General features: G+C 50.2%; 1 protein-coding gene across 1 annotated transcript in view; it reads left to right on the top strand.

Moving 5' to 3' along the window:
- Positions 1 to 25378, top strand: part of ITGA2 (integrin subunit alpha 2) — a 227931-nt gene that overhangs the window by 80856 nt on the left and 121697 nt on the right. Inside the window, exon 2 of the mRNA XM_075326643.1 lies at positions 3455 to 3578. Within this exon, the coding sequence (XP_075182758.1) occupies positions 3455 to 3578 (124 nt within the window). The remainder of the gene's footprint in view (positions 1 to 3454; positions 3579 to 25378) is intronic.

Below are 25378 nucleotides of genomic sequence, written 5' to 3'. Positions count from 1 at the left end.
TTTAGGGACTTTGGTTGGGACAGGACCTATAATCCTGCCCTCAGTTGGTTAATTAGCTAGGCTGTTGGTTCTGGTCCTGGCTTCAGGGTCCAAGTACCCCCTCTGTGCACGGTTTCCGGGTCGGTTCTCCGGTGTCGGTACCGGCAGGCTCCAACCCTGTCCTGGTCCACCTCGGATCTCCGGCAGCCGACGCCTTTCCTTTCTGACTCCGCACTTCACTGAAGCTACACTGCTCCCCTCTCTGCTACTCCACTTTAACTACTTCTTTTTTCTTTTTCTGCCTCTCTTACCTCCCCTACGTGGGCATTTCTCATCCGCCTTGTCCGGCCCACTGGTGCGTCTGTCCTACCCTAAGGGGGGGCGGCTAGGGTTTCAGGTTGGCTGTATGTAACCCTGTGTGGGAAGGTGTTATGCGGGGGCCTAACTGTGTGACTACCTGGTTTTGCCAGGGCGTCACATTGTCTTATTGTAGTAGGAAGAGTAGTGTCTCACTGGCCTTCACACTAGTCAGGGTGAGTACAGGGCTAGCAAGGACCTAAGCATGTGACGGCAACAGGGGGAAGAACCCATATAGGGACGTTAGGGGAGCGCAGGGGTCATCCACAGGTGAGTGTTAGGAAGTGACGCCTTGCCCTCTTTCCGTAACACCAGGGCCTTCCGTTATCATCTTCTCTGGTGCTTCCATCTTTGTTGTGCCGCACGCTGGATGTTTCCGTGCCCCGGCATGACAAATCTATGTTCTCAACATTTAAACCTCTGCTCTTTCTGGAATTTTTGGTCAAGTGGGCGACGCTAACAGTAACTGACACCTGTCAGTCACTGGATAGGACCACACACTGGATCGAAAACCCAGGAGGCACTTTAACGGATTAAAACCCAGAATATATTCTCACAAAACCATACATTTCTATACACAGCTGTCCCTGCTCTGTAACATGATGCCTGCAGATAGGAGTGTGCTTTCATGATGACAGGTTCCCTTTAAAAAAGTGGATGTTTGCTTATACCCTCTGAAGAGATTGTGTAGCACCCAGGGGGCAGGGGTCATCAGGCACATAGTATCTCGTATCTGCGTTACTCGTCACCGGGTTGGTGTGATGATCTGGGTTGTCGCGGTGGCCTGCCCGGCTTCGTGCCCCGAGGTGTACACCAGTAAGGAGGGAAGATGATGGGGGTAGTAGTAGGATGAATATCGAGACACCACTTGTGGTATGCGGCCAGGGATTTAGACGCCGCTGCTGTCGCTGTCCTCCGGGGCGGATGGCATCGCTCACAGGTGGAGTGGGCCCCGGGGAGGATGATGAGAGGAGTAGTAATGGCGTTTGGCGTCGAGGGGCGTGGCGGCGGCGCTGGTAATGAAGAGTCCAAACTAGTTGCTGCTGTTCCAGGTGGTTTACTCAGTCTTTACTGCCCCTCGCCTGAGTAATACTGGTCACCTGCTGTGATGGGCTCCGTTGAACTCGAATCCTTTCAGAGGTCAGTCCGGTGAAGTGCTTGGTGAGTCCCTTCCTCCTTGCGCCTTGTGTGTTGGATCCCCGTGGCTTAAAGCTGCTTGGGGACCCCAGTTTGTCTCGAGTAGTACTCTTATCCCTATTAGCAGGTACCGCGACTCCACACTGGGACCTGGTGCTGCCCAAGGCCCCGGATCCTATCTTGGTACTGTGCTTTCCGGCTTTTTGTGGCCACGGAAACTTGAAACCTCCCTGTCCTGGCAGATTCTGGAAAACCAACATGAAGTGTGATTCTCCCTAGGGTCCCTAGGGTCCTCTGTCCCACCGAAGCAGCAGTGAGACATGTCTGCTCCTTTCCTTTCCTACTGGAGAACTCCCTAACTGTTGTGTTGGCTCCTAACTCTACCAAAATGGCAACCCCTCCACGGGTTCCCGTCACTAGTCAGTGGTGTCCCCCATGTTTGAAGGCAGCCTTAAGACCCTACCCTAGCCCAGTCTCTATTGGGGAGGGCAACCTGGTGTGTATGTGAGTGTGTAAGTGATGAAACCGGTATTGACCTCCTCAGGATCCGGGTGCAGCATTACACCTTAAATCATTAAATCAGGTGCAATACTCTGTGGCGACTGAAGCCTCGGGGGCGCCACAATTGCTCATGTGATTTAATGATCTATCTGTTATATATCACATGATGTATTGCTATAATGATATTAATGCAAAGTATTGTGATGTATTATTCAAGAAATTTGACTGTTAGGCATTTTTATAAGGATATATGTTGTGGTAAACTGAAGATGCATAAGTAAGAAGATGGATCATAGACTGGTGTAGAAGGAAGTTTTAGTTGCAAGATTGCAATTGTATTGAGAGCGGCAGTTGGATTGAGTGGCAGTTGGCATCCTAGACACATCCAGAACATCTTTGATGCCCTGGAAAGTGGACCCAAAAGAAAGGAAGCTGCTGTGGGTATGGCCAAGAGCCCGTGAGGGTATAGGGGTTGGCTTATGGGAACCTTGAGACACAAAAGGTATGTGGGACTGTCGCACTGTATAGACCAGACCAGGAGATTAGTGAAAGAAGACTCAGCTTACCATTCTGTGAAGAAGTGGTCTATGGAGAGCGTGAAGAAAGTGTGTCATGAAGGGGCTACATAAGTAGAAATGTTTCTTGCAAACAGAATTCCTCCATAAGTAACTGCTATGCGTGTGCCTCTGTTGAAAACAGAAGGGGTTTTTTTTGCAAGTCATGTACATGCAATCTACTTTAGATAAGTATCGACAAGTTCTCAAGAAAAGTTCCGTTTTTATTTTACAACCCAGACTGAATCCTCCTTGTCTACACCGTAAATCTGGGGTTACTGTGTCATCTGACAGTATGCTGCCATAGTGTGAAACATCTGCAGAAGATAACATCACACACACATGGTAAAAACACACCGTGGCGACAATCTGATCCAAAAAACTGATGACACTTGTACCGTTTGTTTTTTTTTGTGTACGTGAAGAAACATGGGTGTCTGAACAAGGCCACATATGCAGTGGGACTAGGTGTGAATAGATTTTCAGCCTTCGTGTGATGAGATAAAATGATATACAATACTCGTTGGCAGAGGCATAGCTGTAGGGAAGCAGCGGGAGAACTCGGTGCCCATTTTGCCTAAGAAGACCCAATGGCCCCTGAAACACGAAGGGACCAATATAAGGTCATTTTTTGTGTGCACAAGAGAAGGACTATTTTGTACTGGTGTGCTAGATCCATAGTGTTTGGTCTCTATGTCCATTTTCAACATTTGTGTGTCATATGTTCTTCTCGTATGCAAAAACACAATAATTCAAGCTTCTTTTACGGATTAAACTGTAAAAAATGGACAACACTCCACAGGTCTAAGCAAAGCGTACTATGGAACCTCCTGGTAAATTGTTTGACATCTAGTTCTTTAAGTCATCTCTTGCCTCTGTTTAATGATTCCTTCTTATTTATTTTTCCTATTTCTCTTTTTTTTCAGGCATCTTTTTGAAATTTGGCATTGCATATAATGTTGGAATTCAAGGGAATAAAATATTTTCTGGACCATCTGGTGTACAGTTTGGATATGCAGTACAACAGTTTAGCAATCAGGATGGAAACTGGTAAGCAACAAGTCATACATGTACTTACTGTAATGTGGATGTGGAATTATTTAGAAATGAGAAAAAAAATACTTCCAGGACCGTGGTCATCAGTAGTCTATTGGCATCGGATGGGAGCTCTTGTACTGCCTCCAATCAATCCCCGATGTCTCTTCTGATGTGCAAGCTCAGCACGACATTTTCGTTCCAGCATGTGTCACGAGAGTACCACGACGGAGAGTGGTCCCACCTATTTCTGCTCTCCGGAGATCACAGCGCAGGGCTTCATACACACTTGCTCAGGTTAATACTGCTTTCTAGCTGTGCAAATTCTCCTTTATACAGCGCTGCAAGGGTTAAGTAGATCCTCTGGTCTCCTGAACTCTAAATGAAAGCTATAGCCAGCTGTTCTCTATTGCTAATTAGCTCTGCTATAAAGACTTCCCTCCTAGCTCAGGTAATCGCTGGTGATAGTTTCTGCTTTGCTTGCCTCTAGAGGAAACCTGTGAGCTGTGATCCAGGAAACCATTCAGAGAACGCTTGCTGTGCAAAAGCTGTGTTGAGTTTTTCCCTTCCTTAGTCCTTTTTTGTTTTTCGTTTCTGGTCCGGTCCTCATTATGGGTATGTGCGCACGTTGCTTTTTTTCCCGCGGAAACGCTGCGTTTTGAACTGCAGCGTTTTCAGTGCCAAATTGCATGCGTTCAGCTTCCCCAGCAAAGTCTATGAGAAAGCCGAAAAATCAATGCACACGCTGCATTTGTAAACGCAGCGTTTTGGATGCCCAAATTCGCTGCGGGAAAAAAAGCAGCATGTCTTCTTTTGTGCGTTGTAGCATCGTTCTCCACCCATTGAATCTGTCAATGTCGGTCAATCTCTGTCTGTGGATGTCGGTGAATCTCCTTCTGTCTGTCGGTCGGTCAGTCTCTTTCTCTGTTAGTTGGTCGCTCTGTCTGTCTGTCTCTCTGTCTCTCTGTCTGTCCCTCTCTCTGTCCGTCGGTCAGTCTCTCCTCCTCTCTCATACTCACCGATCCCCGATCACCGGCGCGACGCTGCACGGCTGTCGCACTGCTCCGCCAGCTTTTCCTCTTTTGAAAATGCCGGACGCTCATTATTCAATCTGGTATTCCCTCCTTTCCCCGCCCACCGGTGCCTATGATTGGTTGCAGTTAGACACGCCCCCACGCTGAGTGACAGCTGTCTCACTTCAACCAATCACAGCCGCAAGTGGGCGGGCCTATATCGTGCAGTAAAATTAATAAATAATTAAAAAAAAACGACGTGCGTCCCCCCCAATTTTGATACCAGCCATGGTAAAGCCACACGGCTGAAGGCTGGTATTCTCAGGATGGGTAGCGCCACGTTATGGGGAGCCCCCCAGCCTAACAATATCAGCCAGCAGCCGCCCGGAATTGCCGCATCCTTTAGATGCCACAGTCCCGGGACTTTACCCAGCTCATCCCGAATTGCCCTGGTGCGGTGGCAATCGGGGTAATAAGGAGTTAATGGCAGCAGCCCATAGCTGCCACTAAGTCCTAGGTTAATCATGGCAGGCGTCTCCCCGAGATACCTTCCATGATTAACCTGTAAGTTAAAGAAAATAAACACATACACCCAAAAAAATCCTTTATTTGGAATAAAAGACAAAAAAAACACCCTCTTTCACCACTTTATTAAAATCCTCAAATACCCCTCCAGGTCCGATGTAATCCACACGAGGTCCCCCGACGCTCTCAGCTCTGCTACATGAAGCTGACAAGAGCGGTCACAGACCAGACCACTCTCTGTCAGCTCCACGCAGCAACTGAAGTGAGCCGCGCGATCAGCGATGACATTATAGGTGAGTTGTGGTCTCGAGTGGAGGACTCCAGCTGGCCGCGGGTAACCTGAGTGACGGCAGCGCTAATCGCGCTGCTCACTTCAGTCACTCAGTGGATTAGCGGTCACCGGTGAGTCCTTCATGGGTGACCGCTAATCAGGACGCGACTCTGTCTGTGTGTGCTGTCAGCTGGCATGTAGCAGAGCTGAATTGCCGGGGGAATGTGTGGAGCCCCGCAAACGCTGTGTCGGTGCATTACCTTCAGGGACTCCACGCAGCTGGATCTGGTCACAGGTAGGGAACCTTCTTTCCTGATTGTCGTGACGCCACTCTCAGTATTGCGGTCAGCGGGGACCGCCACTGCAGATTAAGGGATGCCTGGGGCTGATGGTGGGTGCAGTCAGTATATTAGCCCCCTGAGAGTGAGGCAAGCCCCAGGCCCCGGTGTATGTGTGTGGGACCACAGGTCGCAGAATGACTCAAACACAGTCCAAGAAGTCTTTCAACGTGTTTACTCACTGTTTGGAGGTCACGGTGAGATGCCCGGGCGACACTGTGATAACCAGGTTGAACCAGGAATTCCAGGAGGCCGTTCTGAGGGTAGCTGTCCACTCGCCTTCCTTACTCCTCAGGACCTGTCTGACACGAGAGCTCCTCTGCTCCCTTCCACACACTTCAACTTCTTCCTCTCGACTCTCCTCTTTTTCTCTCTCTCTGCCCTGCTTCCTAGCAACTAGCCCCTGAACACACCCCTAGCTGGGAATTGAAAGTTAACCCCCTCTGGCTACCCAAGGGTCCCCTCTGGTGATGTGGGAGGCCTGATCACTATATGTTTGTGTGTGCGCCTCATCCTGGCCTTTGGAGATTACCTGGAAGCATTGCTCCCGCATGGGTGCAATACTCTGTGGTGCCTGACCAGGTCAGGGGCGCCACATTCCCCCTTAGTTATCATCAGCACGTCCTCGGGCTGCAAAGACAAGAGAAAAGAAAAGGTAAATACAAACTTTTCCCACACAGGGGCAATTATTTACATTTAAACATGCCAGGTACCATTCCACCACCAACCACCCACATGTCCGAACCCCACCCAAAAACCTCCAGGAGGTAGGTCGCCGGTCCTTTTGGTGACCAGGGCTGGGCCATCACATTCCCCAGACCTTTCCTCCAATCTTCCTCTCCTGAGGAGAGTGGTGTAAGGTAGGCCCCATAAACAGGCGTACCCGCTTCCGAGTGTTGGGGGGCAGGCCCCATAAACAGGCGTGCCCCCTTGTTGGTGCAGAGCCATGCCCCTCAACAGGCAGACTCTGTGGTTGATACCAAGGAGGCAACTTTTTACAATGCAAAGTTTGTGGTTAAAGCCAGTTCATAACCAGTGGTCTAACATTTTAAGGAGGTCTCACAATAGTCCTTGTGGGCACATTTCGCTTAAACGTTACTTAACTATAACAGGTTAAACATTACATTTCATACCGTTACTTTGAACTAAACTGTACTTTCTCTATAGCGTAATGGGAGCTGACCAAAGTTGCTGCGGGTTGATCTACGCAGTACCATACTGTCATCTGTCTGAGGTTGTGTCCTCCCACCCGATGTATGTGTCTCAATGTGAATAATTGGTGTGCTAGGTATTGATGCCAGTGCATGGTCTTCTGCTTCAGCTACATTTGGCTCTTCCAGGTTCTGAACAGGTTCTTCTGGGTCTCTTACTTCTCCCGATTGAGGGAATGTAATAACCGGAATAACTACTGCTCCATTGTATTGAGGCCAACTTGCTGGAAAATCTCCAAGTACAGTATGGATCATCTTTTCTTTTGGTTCTTGAACTGGCAAAGGGTTGGGACTTTCTTCAGGGATTCTTAGTTGTTCAGGACATTTCTTTAGGCGATCTCTAGAAACGACAGCTGTTGTTTTTCCTCCATCCTTGCTGATACGGCATGTCTTTTCATTGCTAAGCGTCGATGGTAACACAGTATAGGGTTCTTCTTCCCAGTGATTGTCAAGTTTATGATGTCTTCTCTTTCTCTTGAGAACTATATCTCCTGGCATCAAAGGAACAGCAGGTGCTTTTCGATTGTAGGCCTTTTCTTGTTTCTCACGCTGCTGAGTCAGGCTTCGCTCCACACACTCTTGTACTTTCTTGTATTGGGCTTGGCGGTTGGAATCCCAATCAGCACCTTGTAGATGGTCTTCAGGGGTCTCAACTCCCATTTCCAGATCTACTGGCAATCTCCCTGGTCTGGCCCTCATCAGGTATGCCGGTGTGCAGTTCGTGGAACTCACAGGGATGTTGTTATACATGTCCACTAGATCGGGCAGCTTTTCCGGCCACTGACTTCGTTCTTCTAGTGGGAGCGTCTTCAGAAGGTCGAGAATGATGTGGTTCATCTTCTCACACATGCCATTGGTCTGGGGATGGTAAGGCGTAGTACGGATCTTCTGGCAGCCGTATAGGTTACAAAACTCCTTAAACACCTCAGCTTCAAAGGCTGGTCCTTGGTCAGTGAGCACTTGATCTGGATAGCCATGTGGTCGACAGAAGTGTGTTTGGAAAGCTTTGGCTGCAGTTTGACCTGTCAAGTCCTTGACTGGTACTACCACCAGGAATCTGGAGTAGTGGTCAACCATAGTGAGAGCGTAGTTGTAGCCTTGTCTGCTGGGTGCCAACTTTACATGGTCCAGGGCCACGATCTCCAGAGGCCGTTTAGTTTGGATTGGCTGGAGTGGTGCTCTCTGGCTGTGCTGGTCTTTTCTTCTAAGATTGCAGGGCCCGCAGTTTCGACACCACTTCTCTAGGGCGGATCTCATACCCACCCAGTAGAATCTTACTTTAAGTAGGGCCTCCAGTTTCTTCCAACCAAAGTGGCCTGCACCATTGTGATAGGCTTCTAGCACCATCCTCGTATCCTTCTGTGGTACAATCACTTGCCACACCTTCTCATGCGTCCTCGGGTCAATGATGCTCCTGTAAAGTTTGTCTTGATAGATGAATAATCGACCCCTCTCCTTCCATAGGTACTGTGCCTCAGGTGGGGCTCCTTTGTCAAGGCTGGCGCCAGGCTGGCTGATCAGTTTCTTTACCAAGCCTACCGCTGGATCATTTTCCTGGGTCTCCTTCCAGTTGTAGTGAGGTAGTGGGTTCAGGGTCACCTCTTGGCGGTTGGCACGCGACTGCCGACACTGTTTTGCTCCATGGCGATGGAACGCTGGCAGCTCAATCTCTTCAAGATCATCTTCATCTTCACCCTCGTCTGCTAGGTGAGGCATCCTGGACAGAGCATCTGCGTTGCCGTTCTTGCGGCCAGCTCGATACTTGACAGTAAAGTCATAATTCGCCAGTCGGGCTACCCAACGCTGCTCCATGGCACCCAATTTAGCAGTATCCAAGTGGGTCAGGGGGTTGTTGTCCGTGAAGACAGTGAATTTGGTGGCTGCCAGGTAGTGCTTGAACCGCTCTGTGATAGCCCATACCATGGCCAGGAACTCTAGCTTGAATGAGCTATAATTCTCTAGGTTTCTTTCAGTAGGCCTGAGCTTCCTGCTGGCGTAAGCAATCACACGCTCTTTGCCTCCCTGCACCTGTGAAAGCACTGCTCCCAGTCCCACATTACTGGCATCGGTGTACAGTACGAATGGCAGACCGTAGTCAGGGTAGGCTAGGATCTCTTCACCCGTCAAGGCCCCTTTCATTTGTCTGAAGGAGTGTTCTTCTGCTTCTCCCCAGTGAAATGGCGGGCCGGAGATCTTTCCTTTCTTCTTTGGGTGGCCTACCAGGAGCTCTTGCAAAGGCGCTGCCATTTTCGTGTAGCCCTTGATGAACCTTCTGTAGTAGCCTACCAAGCCAAGGAACTGACGTACCTCCCGGACGGTAGTAGGTGTGGGCCATTCCTGGATGACTGTGACCTTCTCTGGGTCCGGTGCTACTCCTTCTGCACTGACCACGTGACCTAGGTACTGGACCTTTGGCTTCAGTAGATGGCACTTGGATGGTTTCAGCTTCATTCCATATCGGGATAGTGCTTCAAACACTTCAGCCAGGTGTTTCAGGTGGTCCTCGTAGGTCTTGGAGTACACGATGACATCATCCAGGTAGAGCAGGACGGTTTCAAAGTTGAGGTGCCCTAGGCAGCATTCCATAAGCCTCTGGAAGGTCCCGGGGGCATTGCAGAGTCCAAATGGCATGCTGTTGAACTCACAGAGGCCCATTGGGGTGGTGAAGGCCGTCTTCTCCCGATCTTCTTCTGCTACAGATACTTGCCAGTAGCCACTAGTAAGATCTAGGGTAGAAAAGTAGTTAGAGGCTTTCAAGGCAGCGAGGGATTCCTCTATCCTTGGCAAAGGGTAGGCATCCTTGTGTGTTATCTGATTTATCCGTCTGTAATCCACACACATCCTCATCGTGCCATCCTTCTTTCTTACCAGGACCAGGGGAGCCGCCCAGGGGCTACAACTGTCCCTTATGACGCCTGCCTCCTTCATGTCCTTCAGCATGTCCTTTGTGCGCTGGTAATGGGCTGGTGGAATAGGCCTATGTCTTTCCTTAATGGGAGGATGACTGCCTGTGGGTATGTGATGTTGCACCCCTTTGATCCTACCAAAGTCTAGTGGGTTCTTACTAAAGACCTGCTCGTATTCCTGCACGACCCTGTAAACCCCATGTTTCTGGTAGTCGGGTGTAGAGTCAGTCCCCACGTGTAGTTTCTGGCACCAATCTTCTAACTGCTTTTGGGAGGTCTCACCCTCTTTTGAGTCAGCTTGTGTCAGGGGACCTACAGGTGTTATGGCGTCATCTGAGCATGTAAACAGTTTGGCTATGGTAGCGTACCTTGGTAGTCTGGCTTCCTCCTCCCCACAGTTCAACACTCATACAGGCACTCGTCCCTTGTGTACATCAACTACCCCCCTGGCTGTCAGAATCGTGGGCCAGTGGTCTGAATGAGTGGGCTCTAGTACAGCCTGGTAATCCTGTCCTCTGAGACCTACCGCTGCTCTACACCACATCATCATTTCACTCCGTGGGGGTATCACAATGGGGTTAGCATCCATCACCCGTACACTACCAATCTCACCGCCAGTCTGTTTTACCTGTTGCTTCCTCAGAATGATTCGGATCTCCTTTTGCAAGGCTCTTTGCGACCTGCCCTCAGCACCCTCAACAATCTGGTGAAGCAACAACAACACTTCCCCTAAGCAATTTTCTATGACATTAGTGCCTAAAATCATTTGCGGGTTCCTTTCTCTAATATCAGTGTCCACAACAATCAGTCCTTGTCCCTTCATTTCCTGCCTTCCCACCTTTATGGTTACCTCTTTGACCCCGATCTGGTCTATAGGCTGTCCGTTGGCAGCATAGATGGTGAGGGAGGGGTCCGGTGGTCGGAGATCGTCGTCCGACCAAAACCTCCGATAAAGGACATACGGGATCGTGGTGACCTGAGAGCCGGTGTCCAATAATGCCGGGGTAGGGATCCCGTCCAGGACGATGGACAGGACAGGACGTCCACCCACGTACTGATCACAGCAGCGACCTGGGCCTGATCTTCTTAATCCTGAGGACTGGCCCCCGGCCCCAGGTTTGGCTCGTTTAAAGGACAGGCCCTTGCATAGTGTCCCGCCTCCTGGCAACGACGACAGATGGGTTGTCCAGATGAGTCATAGCGATCACTGCTCCTGCCTCGGGTTGGGGGACCTCTTCTCCTCCGCATCCAAGGGACGTCCTCTGGGTTGTCAGCTAGCAGGATCCGATGAGGGACTTTGGTCTCTGAGGGCAACTGCATTGCTTTCAGGATTTGTGCGACGTCCTTAGTGAGCTGTTGCACCTGGGAGGATAGCGTACTTATGGTCTCTGCTGGCGCGTTGAGTCCTTTTGCAGTTATTAGGGTCTGCGAGGAGGATTCCGCTCCTGCAGCCGTGGAACTGGCAGGCCATGCTGGTGCGACGGGGTCTGTGTCCACAGGAGGTTGGAGTGCTTTCACTGCCCTGTCTTTCAGAATGGCAAAGTCCACGTCAGGGTGTTCCAGGGACCACAGCTTCATCTGCTTCCCATCCTCAGGAGAGCGCAGGCCCCGCAAGAATTGTTCCTTCATCATCCGGTTTCCTTCCTGATCACTGACAGGGTCCACCAGCTTGAGAGCCCGTAGTGCAGCCTGCAGCCTGAGGGCATAGGCTCTTATGCTATCTTGGGGCTTCTGCCGGCAGTTATAGAAGTCCGTCCTCAGCTCTCCCTCGGTGCGGTGTTCAAAAGCAGCTGCTAGTTTGGCAAAGATGGTCTCAACAGAGCTCCGGTCATCATTGGTCCAGGACTCAGCTTCCAATTCTGCTGCTTCAGTCAATTGTCCCAGCACCACAGCGGCCCTCTGCTTACCAGTCATCGCGTGCATGTCTAGCAGGGTGTTGATCTTCTTCTTAAACCCGGTCAGCGTGTCTATTTTACCGGCGTATTGGGGCAGCCATTGCGCTCCTGGGACATACAGCAAGGAAACTGGCATTATGGGGGAGATTTCAGCCGGCGCGGCTGCGACCGCGGCACCGGCACCAGGCGCTGCTGCGTCCAGCGCGACGGGGGCTGGCATCGCTTGGGCTGCGTCGCCCTGACCAGGGGCATTACCTCCTGCAGCGTCCATTTTTCTTCAAAAAATCTGCGCGCCCCCTTTCCACTTCCTGGGTCAGAACGCTCTCTGAATTGTGGGGATTCTGGGGCGGCCACACCTCTTCGTGGGCGGTGCTCTTCTCCCTCGCGCGGGCTGCAGCGCGCGCTTTTGAAGATGGCAATATGGCGGCGGTTCAATTTTTGCGGTCGGACCTCTGAGGCACACGGTCACCTGTCTGAACAGGTCTAGTCCTTATCCTGTTCGTGACGCCAGATGTGGAGCCCCGCAAACGCTGTGTCGGTGCATTACCTTCAGGGACTCCACGCAGCTGGATCTGGTCACAGGTAGGGAACCTTCTTTCCTGATTGTCGTGACGCCACTCTCAGTATTGCGGTCAGCGGGGACCGCCACTGCAGATTAAGGGATGCCTGGGGCTGATGGTGGGTGCAGTCAGTATATTAGCCCCCTGAGAGTGAGGCAAGCCCCAGGCCCCGGTGTATGTGTGTGGGACCACAGGTCGCAGAATGACTCAAACACAGTCCAAGAAGTCTTTCAACGTGTTTACTCACTGTTTGGAGGTCACGGTGAGATGCCCGGGCGACACTGTGATAACCAGGTTGAACCAGGAATTCCAGGAGGCCGTTCTGAGGGTAGCTGTCCACTCGCCTTCCTTACTCCTCAGGACCTGTCTGACACGAGAGCTCCTCTGCTCCCTTCCACACACTTCAACTTCTTCCTCTCGACTCTCCTCTTTTTCTCTCTCTCTGCCCTGCTTCCTAGCAACTAGCCCCTGAACACACCCCTAGCTGGGAATTGAAAGTTAACCCCCTCTGGCTACCCAAGGGTCCCCTCTGGTGATGTGGGAGGCCTGATCACTATATGTTTGTGTGTGCGCCTCATCCTGGCCTTTGGAGATAACCTGGAAGCATTGCTCCCGCATGGGTGCAATACTCTGTGGTGCCTGACCAGGTCAGGGGCGCCACAAATGCACTGTCAAAAATGCATCCAAAACACATGCAAAATGCATGGAAAAAGCATCCAAAATGCATGCGTTATGGATGCATTTTCTTTTACAAACGCAGTGTCCAGTCTGCCAGAGGGTGCGTTCTTTTCTGCACTGCAGAGAACACAACGTGCGTATATACCCTATTACCTCTTCTCGTTTGGAGTGCTTTGTATTATTGCTGTTTTTTTACCCTTATCTGGCTAATCCTCTCTGTGACTTTAATCTAGAGCAGGACTAGGGTTGCTGCTGCCCTGCGCACCATACAGGACTGAGTCCAGGTTAAGACAGGGATAAGCAAATTATCAGCGACAGGGTGAAAGAACCTGTATAGGGACGTTAGGGAGTGCAGGAATCAGCCTCAGATGAGTTTAGGATGTAATCCTGCTCCCCTTTCCCTAGCCCAGGACACACCATTGTATCATGTACCACGTGTGTAGTGGCGCTCGCTGGGGGTTCCCGTGTACCTGGCGGAACCTTGCTAGTGACTGCATGATAGCATGATGAACACATGATATCAGGCCTACTAATCAGAAGAGATGCTGGCAGGAGCACGGAGCCTAAGTATGGCTGTTTCACTCATGGACCCGTAGAAGCACTGATTGGTGCAAAACAGTCGTCGTCCGGCTCAGTGCTTCTATCTATAGCCTCTCCCCCTGTTTCCACGAACACACTGTGGCTGCTGTTTTTATATACCTGGATTAATAGAAGAAGAAAACGTTCACGATTGAAGTGTGCCGCTGTTCTTCTGTGTTCCTGAGTTACATTGTTTTGACTGCCTTCAAATTTTAATCAGACAGCACATATATAATGTATATTATGCTTGTCTGAACAAGCCTTTACCATTATTAGAAAACACCCTAAGGCCTCCGACACACATCCGTGCCGCCGGTACGTGTTTGCCATTTTTTACACGTACCGGCGGCACGGAGACACGTTCAGCAATGCTACCCTATTGTAGCAGGCACACACACGTAAAACCACACGGAACGTGTGTCCGTGTGCGTTTGTACGTGTGTGTGTTTTTCTACACGCTGACATGTCCACGTTTTCTCCGGCAGCACGGGTGTCACACGGCCCGCACCCGTACCACACGGATGTAGTGTGGATGCGGTCCCGTGTGACACGCGCCGGAGAAAACACACGTGTCAGTGAAAAAAAAAAAATCCTTTACTCACCTTCTCCAGCCCTCCTGTCACTTGCTGCCGACCGCCGCTCATTATGCTCATTTAATATTCACTTCACTGCGGCCGGCAGCAGCAGCAGCGGGGAGACGGCAGGACCGGAGACCGAAGATCAGTACCACGGACAGCAGCGCGGACCACTTAAGTATGCAAATTATCGGTTCTACGTGTGCTATCACGGATAGCACACGTAGAACACATGTGGACCGCACGTACCTGAGACACGTACTTACCACACGCAACACGCAGGGTAAATACGTGTCTCGCGGCACGTGCGTGTTTTTAACGGAAGTGTGTTTCAGGCCTAACACACAATGTGGGTAGAGGAGTTCCTCATTTGGCACTTTCCCTAGTCATAGTGCAAGCTTTCCGCGAAAGCCCTGATGAAGCATTGTATTAGGAGAAACGGCCGTAGGCTTTTTTGATCACAGTCCTGTATTGCTTATGGAATAAACTACTTTAATTTACGTTATGGTAAGTGCTGTGGATTTTCTGCCTTTGGGCTATTTAATATGTGGACTGTATCTTTTACCACTTGAGTACCTCCTAATCACTGAGCAATCAGTCCAGGTGGATGTGAACTATTGAGAATTACATTGTGACTGGACATAGCAGTATCGGTATGGTACTTTTAGTATTGGTTTGTTTTTTTTCCGCATATACTCACAAATACTCACATTTAAATAGGGTTGCAGAAACTCTGTTCACATGCTTAGGAAGGAGATTGTCACTATGGTTCTTAGCTCTGCAGCCCATTATCTGTATGTGGTTTATCTGCACAGTACGGTAACTAACACATTGTTCTTAATGCGTGGGGTTATTAGGAAGAAATGCATTAATGATTTTTTTTAAAAAAACTAAACTTCAAACCATAAACAGCAAATGCTTGTAATCTGGGATCCAGGAACGTCATATTGTAAATGGTGGGTTAGACTGTTTAGGCGTTCAATACTCCTCCACCACAGGATGTTATGTGAAATGTAGACATTTACCAGTATACCGGACAGGATGTATTATGTGGCCGTCTGTCAGTTACAAGGGCTTTTTCATCATTAATATACAAGCTTAAATTGTTTTACTTTTGTCACCCATATGCTTTAAGTAAAAAAAATAAATAAAAAATATATATATATATATCTATATATATAATTGCCTTATTCTGTCTGTCTGTCTGTCTGTCTATCTGTCTGTCTGTCATGCTCCAAAATTGTGTCCTTACGGTGACACAAAGCTGATTGGCCGCTGGGCTCGCCATGGCCCCGCCCCCCCACACCGATTGGCCGCTCGCCCAGGCTGCGCCCCCACACGGATTGGCCAGCCGCTCGCCCAGGCTCTCCGCCCCCCCCACAGATTGGCCTCTTGCCCTGGCACTCTGCAGGCATTGGCAATTCGGCCACGCCACGCCCCGCCCCCCTCACGCAATGCACGCTAGCTCTGGCCCCGCCCCCTCCCTCCCCCCGCGCATTCCCCGAACTGACACGGCTGTCACGGAGGTGAGTACTGTACTCCCCCCCGCGCATTCCCCGAACTGACACGGCTGTCACGGAGGTGAGTACTGTACTCCCCCCCCCACCCCCACCCCTCCCCCGGCCCCCGCTCGCACGGGAGTGGTGTGGATACGTTGGTAACCATGCTCGCATGGTTACAAGCGCATCAAGGTCCTGCTGCGGCGGAAGATCCACACGCACACACATAACAGCACACACACAAACATACACACACATCAGATCACACTCACTCTCACACACACACACCTCACACACACCTCACATCGCATCCACACACTCACAGCATCCGGCGATATCGCTTGCTTCTCGGCCTCGATACTGTGCTGTTGTGACCTTCCAGGACCTGACGGAGGATCACATGGCCAGAGGCATGTGGTATCTCCGGATGTTGTGAGTATCAGCGCGTATGTGCGATATCGTCAGTGTCTGTGTGTGTGAGTGGATGCGATCGGGTGTGTGTGAGTGGATGCGATCGGGTGTGTGTGAGTGGATGCGATCGGGTGTGTGTGAGTGGATGCGATCGGGTGTGTGTGAGTGGATGCGATCGGGTGTGTGAGTGTCGGCAGAGGAGCACGGCGTGCTGGAGGAGGCTGGGAACAGAGAGGCTGATCATGGGGAAGGCTGGGAGGGGGAGGCTGATGCTGGGGGAGACTGGGAGGGGAAGGCTGATGCTGAAGGAGGCTGGGAGGGGGAGGCTGGGAGGAAGGAGGCTGGGAGGAGAGAGGCTGATCCTGGGGAAGGCTGGGAAGGGGAGGCTGATGCTGAGGGAGGCTGGAAAGAGAGAGGCTGATGCTGGGGGAGGCTGGAAGGAGAGAGGCTGAGGCTGGGAGGAGAGAGGCTGATGCTGGGGAAGGCTGATGCTGAGGGAGGCTGGGAGGGGAAAGCTGATGCTGGGGAAGGCTGGGAGGACGGAGGCTGGGAGGAGAGAGGCTGATCCTGGGGAAGGCTGGGAGAGGGAGGCTGATGCTGGGGGAGGCTGGAAGGAGAGAGGCTGATGCTGGGGGAGGCTGGAAGAAGAGAGGCTGATGCTGGGAGAGGCTGATGCTGGGGGAGGCTGGGAGGAGAGAGGCTGATGCTGGGGAAGGCTGGGAGGAGAGAGGCTGATGCTGGGGACAGAGAGGAGAGGCTGATGCTGGGAGGAGAGAGGCTGATGCTGGGATGAGAGAGGCTGATGCTGGGAGGAGAGAGGCTGATGCTGGGGGAGGCTGGGAGGGGGAGGCTGATGCTGGGGGAGGCTGGGACGAGGGAGGCTGATGCTGGTGGAGGCTGATGCTTGGGGAGGTTGATGCTGGGGGAGGCTGGAAGGAGAGAGGCTAATGCTGGTGGAGGCTGATGCTTGGGGAGGCTGATGCTGGGGGAGACTGGGAGGGGAAGGCTGATGCTGAGGGAGGCTGGGAGGAAGGAGGCTGGGAGGAGAGAGGCTGAACCTGGGGAAGGCTGGGAACGGGAGGCTGATGCTGAGGGAGGCTGGAAGGAGAGAGGCTGATGCTGGGGGAGGCTGGAAGGAGAGAGGCTGATGCTGGTGGAGGCTGATGCTTGGGGAGGCTGATGCTGGGGGAGACTGGGAGCGGAAGGCTGATGCTGAGGGAGGCTGGGAGGGGGAGGCTGGGAGGAAGGAGGCTGGGAGGAGAGAGGCTGATCCTGGGGAAGGCTGGGAAGGGGAGGCTGATGCTGAGGGAGGCTGGAAGGAGAGAGGCTGATGCTGGGGGAGGCTGGAAGGAGAGAGGCTGAGGCTGGGAGGAGAGAGGCTGATGCTGGGGAAGGCTGATGCTGAGGGAGGCTGGGAGGGGAAAGCTGATGCTGGGGAAGGCTGGGAGGACGGAGGCTGGGAGGAGAGAGGCTGATCCTGGGGAAGGCTGGGAGAGGGAGGCTGATGCTGGAGGAGGCTGGAAGGAGAGAGGCTGATGCTGGCGGAGGCTGATGCTGGGGGAGGCTGGAAGGAGAGAGGCTGATGCTGGTGGAGGCTGATGCTTGGGGAGGCTGGGAGAGGGAGGCTGATGCTGAGGGAGGCTGGGAGGAGGGAGGCTGGGAGAGGTAGGCTGAGAGAAGAGAGGCTGATGCACACACACACACACACACGCGCACGCACTGCACAACACACCACACACACACACTGGGAACCACAAACAACTGCCCTACACAGACACCCAACACACAAACACCGCGGCACACACAAATATACGCACATACCGCACAACACACACATTGCACAAAACATACCTCCCCCCAAAACACACCACACACACACAAACCGCGCAACACACACACAACGCTACAGACACACAGCGCTCCACAAACAACGCAACACACGCAACACACATACAACACCGCTCTCACCCCCCCGCCACACCCAGACAACACCCAGAACATGTACAGCGCCTACACAAACACTTGGTAACTACACACAACAACATCTCTCTCTATATATATATATATATATATATATATATATAACAAAAATCATAAATGAACTACACAATACGTAAATTCTAGAATACCCGATGCGTAGAATCGGGCCACCTTCTAGTATATATATATATATATTTATTAATGTATAAATGTGATTTATACATCCTTTGCTTAAAGGAGTTGTCCACTACTTGGATAACCCATTCTCAGTCATTATAGTACCCCATTTAAAATAATAACAGCCAATTCTCCTCTCTGTTTCTAGTGCCTCTTCTCCCTCGGCTAGCGGGACAATCAGAGGACACTTCACTGTCACTTACTTCAGGTGCAACTGAAGTGAGCGCTGTTTCTATTCCCTAAGTTCCTCCAGGTGTCATTTTTTTCCTGAAAGTAGTGAGTAAAGCAGCCACTTATTGGCTGCAGGTGTGACGCCCTGGCCTATCACAGGGTTTTGTGCAATCTGCCCTTCTGCACAGTATCCACTCCTCCTTGGTTACGGATCATGGTCCTTTGGTGTTGCTAAGAGCTTAGCCAGTCAAAATCCTTGAAACACTTTACACCGAACCCACCAGACACACCATTGGGGGGCCTGAAGGGAATGGGGCCACCCAGATGGGGGGATGGTAAGGGGAAAGTGACAAAGTGAAGAGAGTGGTGTGGTGACTCTCAAGAGGAGAGGTCACAGGTTAGGAGCTGGGCTCCTAGAGTATACTAGGTGGCACACGGTCTGGGCCTGGTAGGTGCTGGAACCCCGGTCCCAGGGGATCGCGTCAAGGGGCACGGTCTGTTGGGGAGGGCAGCCGGCGGCCTTGAGCCATCACTGGGCAGGGGCCAGGGCACGACGAGGTACGTGGACCCTAGGCCAGGAAGTAGCTTCACGCTTCCCATTAATTTACTCGACGGGGGTGAAGATTTCAAGATTCATCCCCAACCCATTAAAAATCTGGGTACTAGCGCACCGATGGGATAGGACTTTCCCAAATACAGTCCAAAGAAATCCTACGCGTGAACCCTGAGAACAAGCTCACTCCGTTAGCCATACGGTTGAGTGGGACCCAAAAAGTTTCAAGCTTGAGGGTCCAACTAGTGAGAAGGTGCCACGGAAAAGGCCACAGGCTAACAGCAACACCAAGGGCACAGATCCCAGCATGCTCCCTCCAGGCTGCAGTGGTGCTCAGAATTCTGGTTTACAAGCTGTCGGTGTTCATTATTCCTGGACTGAATGACTACACTGAAAAGTCCCCTTTCCTCTACTAAACGGCACCCCATTCACCAACTTCCCAATGGGCCCCGGGGTACAATTCCCCCTTCCCACGGAGAGGTTAAAACACCTTTCTGCTATACCACCGCCACCGGGCTCCCCCACCAACAGCAGCGGTGGTACACCATCTTACCACGCACCGTAGGTAGCGTCATGAACTTCTAACTCCCCTCTACATACTTCCCTTTTCAAACTCGAGTGTCCTCACGAACCCCCAAGTCCGGAGATCCCCTCGAGCCACCGCGGTTCCGGATCCGAGCAGCACGGCCGCTGGCACGGGGGCGGGACACAGGGTTCATATGACATAACAACATCATGTGAGCCCCGGGAGAGCAGGCGCCGCCGCCAACATTGCTGGCATGCCGACGGCATCGGAGGTGAGTATAGACTATTATTCTACATTAATGCCACCTTAATATAAAGCTCCCCGATTATTAGTAAGTCTAAGTTCTCTCATCCCAGGCAGTGGGAAGCCACATCTGAATATACATTTCTTCTCCAGCTCCTGCAGAAGAAATGTAACCTTAGTAGGCCTTCAACCTCTAAACCCCATACAGATGGCAGGCCTCACACAGGTAGTAAGTGTCACGGACGTTTTCCGATATTAGGAGATTTGTGACAGGTTTGGGACCTGAGTCTCACTTAACCCTTCATCCCCAGGTGATTTTCTGTTTTTCCATTTTTTTTTGCTCCCCTTCTTCCCAGAGCCGTAACTTTTTTATTTTTCCATCAATCTTGCCATATGAGGGCTTGTTTTTTTATGGGATGTGTTGTACTTTTAAATGAGACCATAAGGTTTACCATATAGTGTACTGGAAAACTGCAAAAAAATATTTTTTTGTGATATTTTATTCACCATGTTCACTATCTGGTAAAGCTGATGTGTCCATGTGATGTCTCAAGTTGGTGCGAGTTCGTAGACACCAAACATGTACTGTATAGCTTTACTTTTATCTAACATCACGTGACTTCCAATGGTGCTGGGTAAGGGAATACTTAACGCGGCGCGCTGTTATATCTCGCTGTCAGATTTTGACAGCGAGATGTAAGGGATTAATAGGCGCGAGTGGAGCGCGGATCCACTCATGCCTGGCAAGGTTAACCTTGTGAGACTCAGATGATTAAATGTTTTTTCCTTTCCTTTTATTGTATTATGCGTTAACGTACCGTCACACTAAGCAACATCGCTAGCAACATCGCTGCTGAGGCACAACTTGCTAGCGATGTTGCTTAGTGTGACATCCAGCAACAACCTGGCCCCTGCTGTGAGGTCGCTGGTTGTTGCTGAATGTCCTGGGCCATTTTTTAGTTGTTGCTCTCCCGCTGTGAAGCGCACAGCGCTGTGTGTGACAGCGACAGAGCAACAACTGAATGTGCAGGGAGCAGGAGTCGGCTTCTGCGGATGCTGGTAACCACGGTAAACATCGGGTAACCAAGAAGCCCTTACCTTGGTTACCCGATATTTACCTTCGTTATCAGCGTCCGCCGCTCTCAGCTGTGAGTGCCGGCTCCTGCTCTGTGCACATGTAGCTGCAGTACACATCGGGTAATTAACCCCATGTGTACTGTAGCTAGGAGAGCAGGGAGCCAGCGCTAAGCAGTGTGCGCGGCTCCCTCCTCTGTGCACATGTAGCTGCAGTACACATCGGGTAATTAACCCCATGTGTACTGTAGCTAGGAGAGCAGGGAGCCAGCGCTAAGCGGTGTGCGCTGGTAACCAAGGTAAATATCGGGTTGGTTGCCCGATATTTACCTTAGTTACCAAGAGCAGCATGCTTCCACGTGTAGCGACGCTCCAGCGATCCCTGCCAGGTCAGGTTGCTGGTGGGATCACTGGAGCATCGCTTAGTGTGACATCTCACCAGCGACCTTCTAGCAACTTACCAGCGATCCCTATCAGGTTGTATCGTTGTTGGGATCGCTGGTTAGTTGTTTAGTGTGACTGGGCCTTTAATGTCAGTTTTGTTGGCAGCAGCTTTCTAGCAGTCCTTTGCAGGTGTAGCTGCTTAGTTACCACACCCATCATCTTTAAGTAGTGGCAATTCCCAGCATGGCTGTTGATAGAATCCATTCTGTCCTGGCTCTCTATGGAAAGAGCTGCTGGTGTACTGACCAAAGCCATCTGTTTGCTGCCTTGGAGTCTGGCTGCAGCCGTGGAGTTTGTGTTGTACCCTTTTCTCCCTGGTGTGTCTACCTTTCCTTTGTGTTGTAGTGCAGTGGTGGGACTAGTGATCCTCACCTGCTAGCTCACTAGCCAGGGTTACAGGGTTTTCATAGGATGTCAAGCATCCTGCTTGGCAACAGGTGCGGATTCTGTATAGGGCTGGCTCGGAGGGCAGGGTACAGCTGCAGGTTTGTGCAGGAGGTGTCCCATCGTTCTCCCTAGCGCGAGGGCCCATCGTTGTTATATTGTCTCCGGAGTTTCTACTTTGGATGTGGTGTTTTTTGCAGTGCGCCAGACAATCAAAGGTCTGAGCGCAACTGTCACGCCATGTATTCAGACTTCTCCCACTCCAAGTGTGACAGTAGGCTGATGACCGTTGGAGCAAATTGTCATCAAGTGGGTTTGTTACCATGAGGTCAAAGTCAGGGACAGAATAAGAAATGGAGATTAAAATACGAGCTAAGGTCAGAAAATAGATAATCAAAATAAACACCACAGGGATGTGGACCAAGTCAGGCTGGCAGCATGGCACAAGGATTCAGGAGCTTAAATAGCCAGCATTTCCACACCTACCGGTAACTATCAACAGGGAGCCAACACAAACCACATATAGATTTTAATCCTTTACCGCCCTGTCTGGACTACATCATACGTCCCATAGAATTACACAGTACTCCTGTGTTGTCACCTTGTGTCACCAGCAGTGAAGGTGCAGCACCACTAAGCGACAGAAGGATCAACAGAGGGACAGGCACTGTCACAACTATATGGAGGCCATTCATGAAACACAGAGAAGAGTCGTGAACAAAGGTTCGCCCTCTAACGTTCTATAATGTAACCCCAAAAGGCACCTAAAAACATCTCAAACCTATAAAAATAAGACATTAGTTGATGATTCATATGTAATATGTTTCATAGAACGTGTAAGGGCAAAAATTAAAAAAAATCCAGAATACTGACGTACGTGTGCACTGATTAGGGTGATCACATGGGATATAGAAGAATCGGACCTTCAATCCCTTTTGAAGGACTGATGACTGTCTGTATTCACATGACCACCCCAATTAATACACTTATATCATCATGTGGGAGCTTTTTAAAATTTGTACATTTTTGCGCTTCCACATTTTGCCAAAAATTGGAAAAACTACTGATCCTGGCTAATTAACACCTAGGGGAATTGTGATGTCAACAAAGGAATGGGCGCTAATTTAGACTTCTTTTAGAACTGTCCTATAATGATTACTGTTAGGGGTACTTTGCACGCTGCGACATCGCAAGCCAATGCTGCGATGCCAAGCGCGATAGTCCCCGCCCCCGTCACAGCTGCGATATCCTTGTGATAGCTGCCGTAGCGAACATTATCGCTACGGCAGCTTCACATGCACTTACCTGCCCTGCGACATAGCTCTGGCCGGTGACCCGCCTCCTTATTAAGGGGGCGGGTCCTTCGGCGTCACTGCGACATCACACGGCAGGCGGCCAATAGGAGCGGAGGGGCGGAGATGAGCGGGATGTAAACATCCCGCCCACCTTCTCCCTTCCGCATATCCTACGGTAGCCGCGGTGACGCCGGTAGGAGATGTTCCTCGCTCCTGAGGCTTCATACACAGCGATGTGTGCTGCTGCTGGAGCGAGGAACAACATCGGACCATCGCGTCAGCGTAATTATGGATTACGCCGACGCTACACCGATGATACGATTATGACGCTTTTGCGCTCGTTAATCATATCATCTAGGCTTTACACACTACGATGACACCTGTGATGCCGGATGTGCGTCACTTTCAATTTGACCCCACCGACATCGCACCTGCGATGTCGTAGTGTGCAAAGTACCCCTTAGAGGACACCTATTGTTATTAAAAAACAAATACCTAAAATAAGAGATGACCTTTTTTTCAAGACTCTTTAGGACAAACCCTGAATGGGTTTTATAGCAGTCAGCCTTGGGTAACTAGTGGTTTCCCGAAATTGTGATAACTGCTTCAAAGGAGATTTGCCCTTAAAAAATCCTGTTGATTGCATCACTAAATGGGTTAAGATCTGGAATCGGAGATTTATTTTATCCCATTAATTGTAGTTAGGCCCATTTCAAACATCCGGCATTTCACCGGATGCCGGATGCGGCACACATGCAGTACAGTAGATTCATTTACAGTGGAAGCACAACACCATACACAACCGCATTTGTCCATATGGTGCCGCGCTTCTACTGTAAATTAATCTACTGTACTGCATGTGTGCCGGATCTGGCATCCGGCAAAATGCCGGATGTGTGAAATGGGCCTTAGAGAAGGGTGGTATACAAATACTAAGAAAAAGACTAATGGCACATCCAGCCTTTCTAACGTGGACAGGTGCAAACTGAGCATGAATCATTGTGACAAAAAGGAGACAGTTGCACTCTGTAGCTCTAAGATATGTGTAACAATGAATATGGGAATATAGACATGCATTATTGCTATGAAAATCATTTAAAAATTGAGATACTTAGCACAGAAAAATAGCCAGATTTTATGTGAGCCCAACAGCCAGCGGCAAGGTGACCTCTTTTTTTTGGGTCCCTATCAAACTAATGTCTCTCTTTGTGTTAAAAAACCTCCAATTTATGGGCAGACAGGAACAAGGAAATGGAGAATTAAAATCGCCTGAGGCGGAAGAGCAGGAGTGCTCGATCAGAAGGAATGACCCCGTAATCTAAGAAAAAGACTGATGGCACATCCTAACTTTCTAATGGGAACAGGTGGAAACTGAACATGAAATATAGTGACAAAAAGGAGACAGTTGTACACTGCAGTGCTAAGATGTGTAGAATGAATATGGGAATATAGACATGCATTACTGCTATGAAAAACATGGAAAAATTGAGATGCTTAACACAAAAATGGCCAGTTTTATGTGAGCCCAACAGCCAATGTCAAGGCAACCTCATTTTGTTGGGTACCTACCGAACAAATACTGGCTGACTGCTGGTGTCATTGTTACACTGGCATGCTCTAAATGTATGATCATGATGAGGCAACTGGCCGGCATTTTGATATTGGGAAAAAAAGGGTTTTTATGTACTTATCTGCGATTTATTGAGGTTTCCGTCAGCTGACTGTATATTTGTGAACCTTGACAGAACTTTTACAAACCCCCATTAAGTTACATGGAGAATATCTAAAGAGAATTATTGCTACTAATTATTTTTGAAATTTATGTAAAATGTCAGGAGCTGCTGTAGACACTGGCACTTTATGGGTTACCTTATCTATCCTGAACTTTTTATTGGGAAACATATGGATGTCTCTTGAGTGAGGCTAGTGGGGGGGTGACATTTGAATTACTTAATAACCTTTAATAGACACATCTGGTTTAGATCTGGACTTCTCTGTAAAACGTTGCACGCACAGAGAAAGAAGTGACAACATTCATCTTCCGGCTAGAACTGTGATAGAGATGGATTTATTACAGAAGGAAGCGCCAATGATGGGTTTTACGTAGAAACAAGGACAAAATTACTATTGCCGCACCTCACTCTAGGGGGCAGTATATTATTAGTATTATTATTATTTAAACCACTGTCTGTGATAAGGGTCATTTTAGCACCCAGCCTCATCTGAAGGCCATTGCTCGCTCATACACTTCTCGGACAGTGTCGGCATCGGTGTCACTTTCCACCAATCGCAAGTAATCAAACCAAGCATCGTAATTATGGGGATTAGCCTTTACTTCTTCCTCGTACTGAAACCTCCTCTTGTTCACAATGATATCTTCAATGCCTCGCCGGTCACCGTACTTCTCAAAAATGGTATAGGTTTTGAAGAGCTCTTGGGCTTGATGCTTTGGGATTCTGTCCAGGACGTATTTGTGTATAACCCGGACCCTTTCCGACTCTTTTTGA

This window comes from Anomaloglossus baeobatrachus, chromosome 1, assembly GCF_048569485.1.
Source record: "Anomaloglossus baeobatrachus isolate aAnoBae1 chromosome 1, aAnoBae1.hap1, whole genome shotgun sequence".
NCBI lineage: Eukaryota > Metazoa > Chordata > Amphibia > Anura > Aromobatidae > Anomaloglossus > Anomaloglossus baeobatrachus.
The sequence above is the reverse complement of the archived record's forward strand: the minus strand, read 5'-3'. Positions and strand labels throughout refer to the sequence as shown.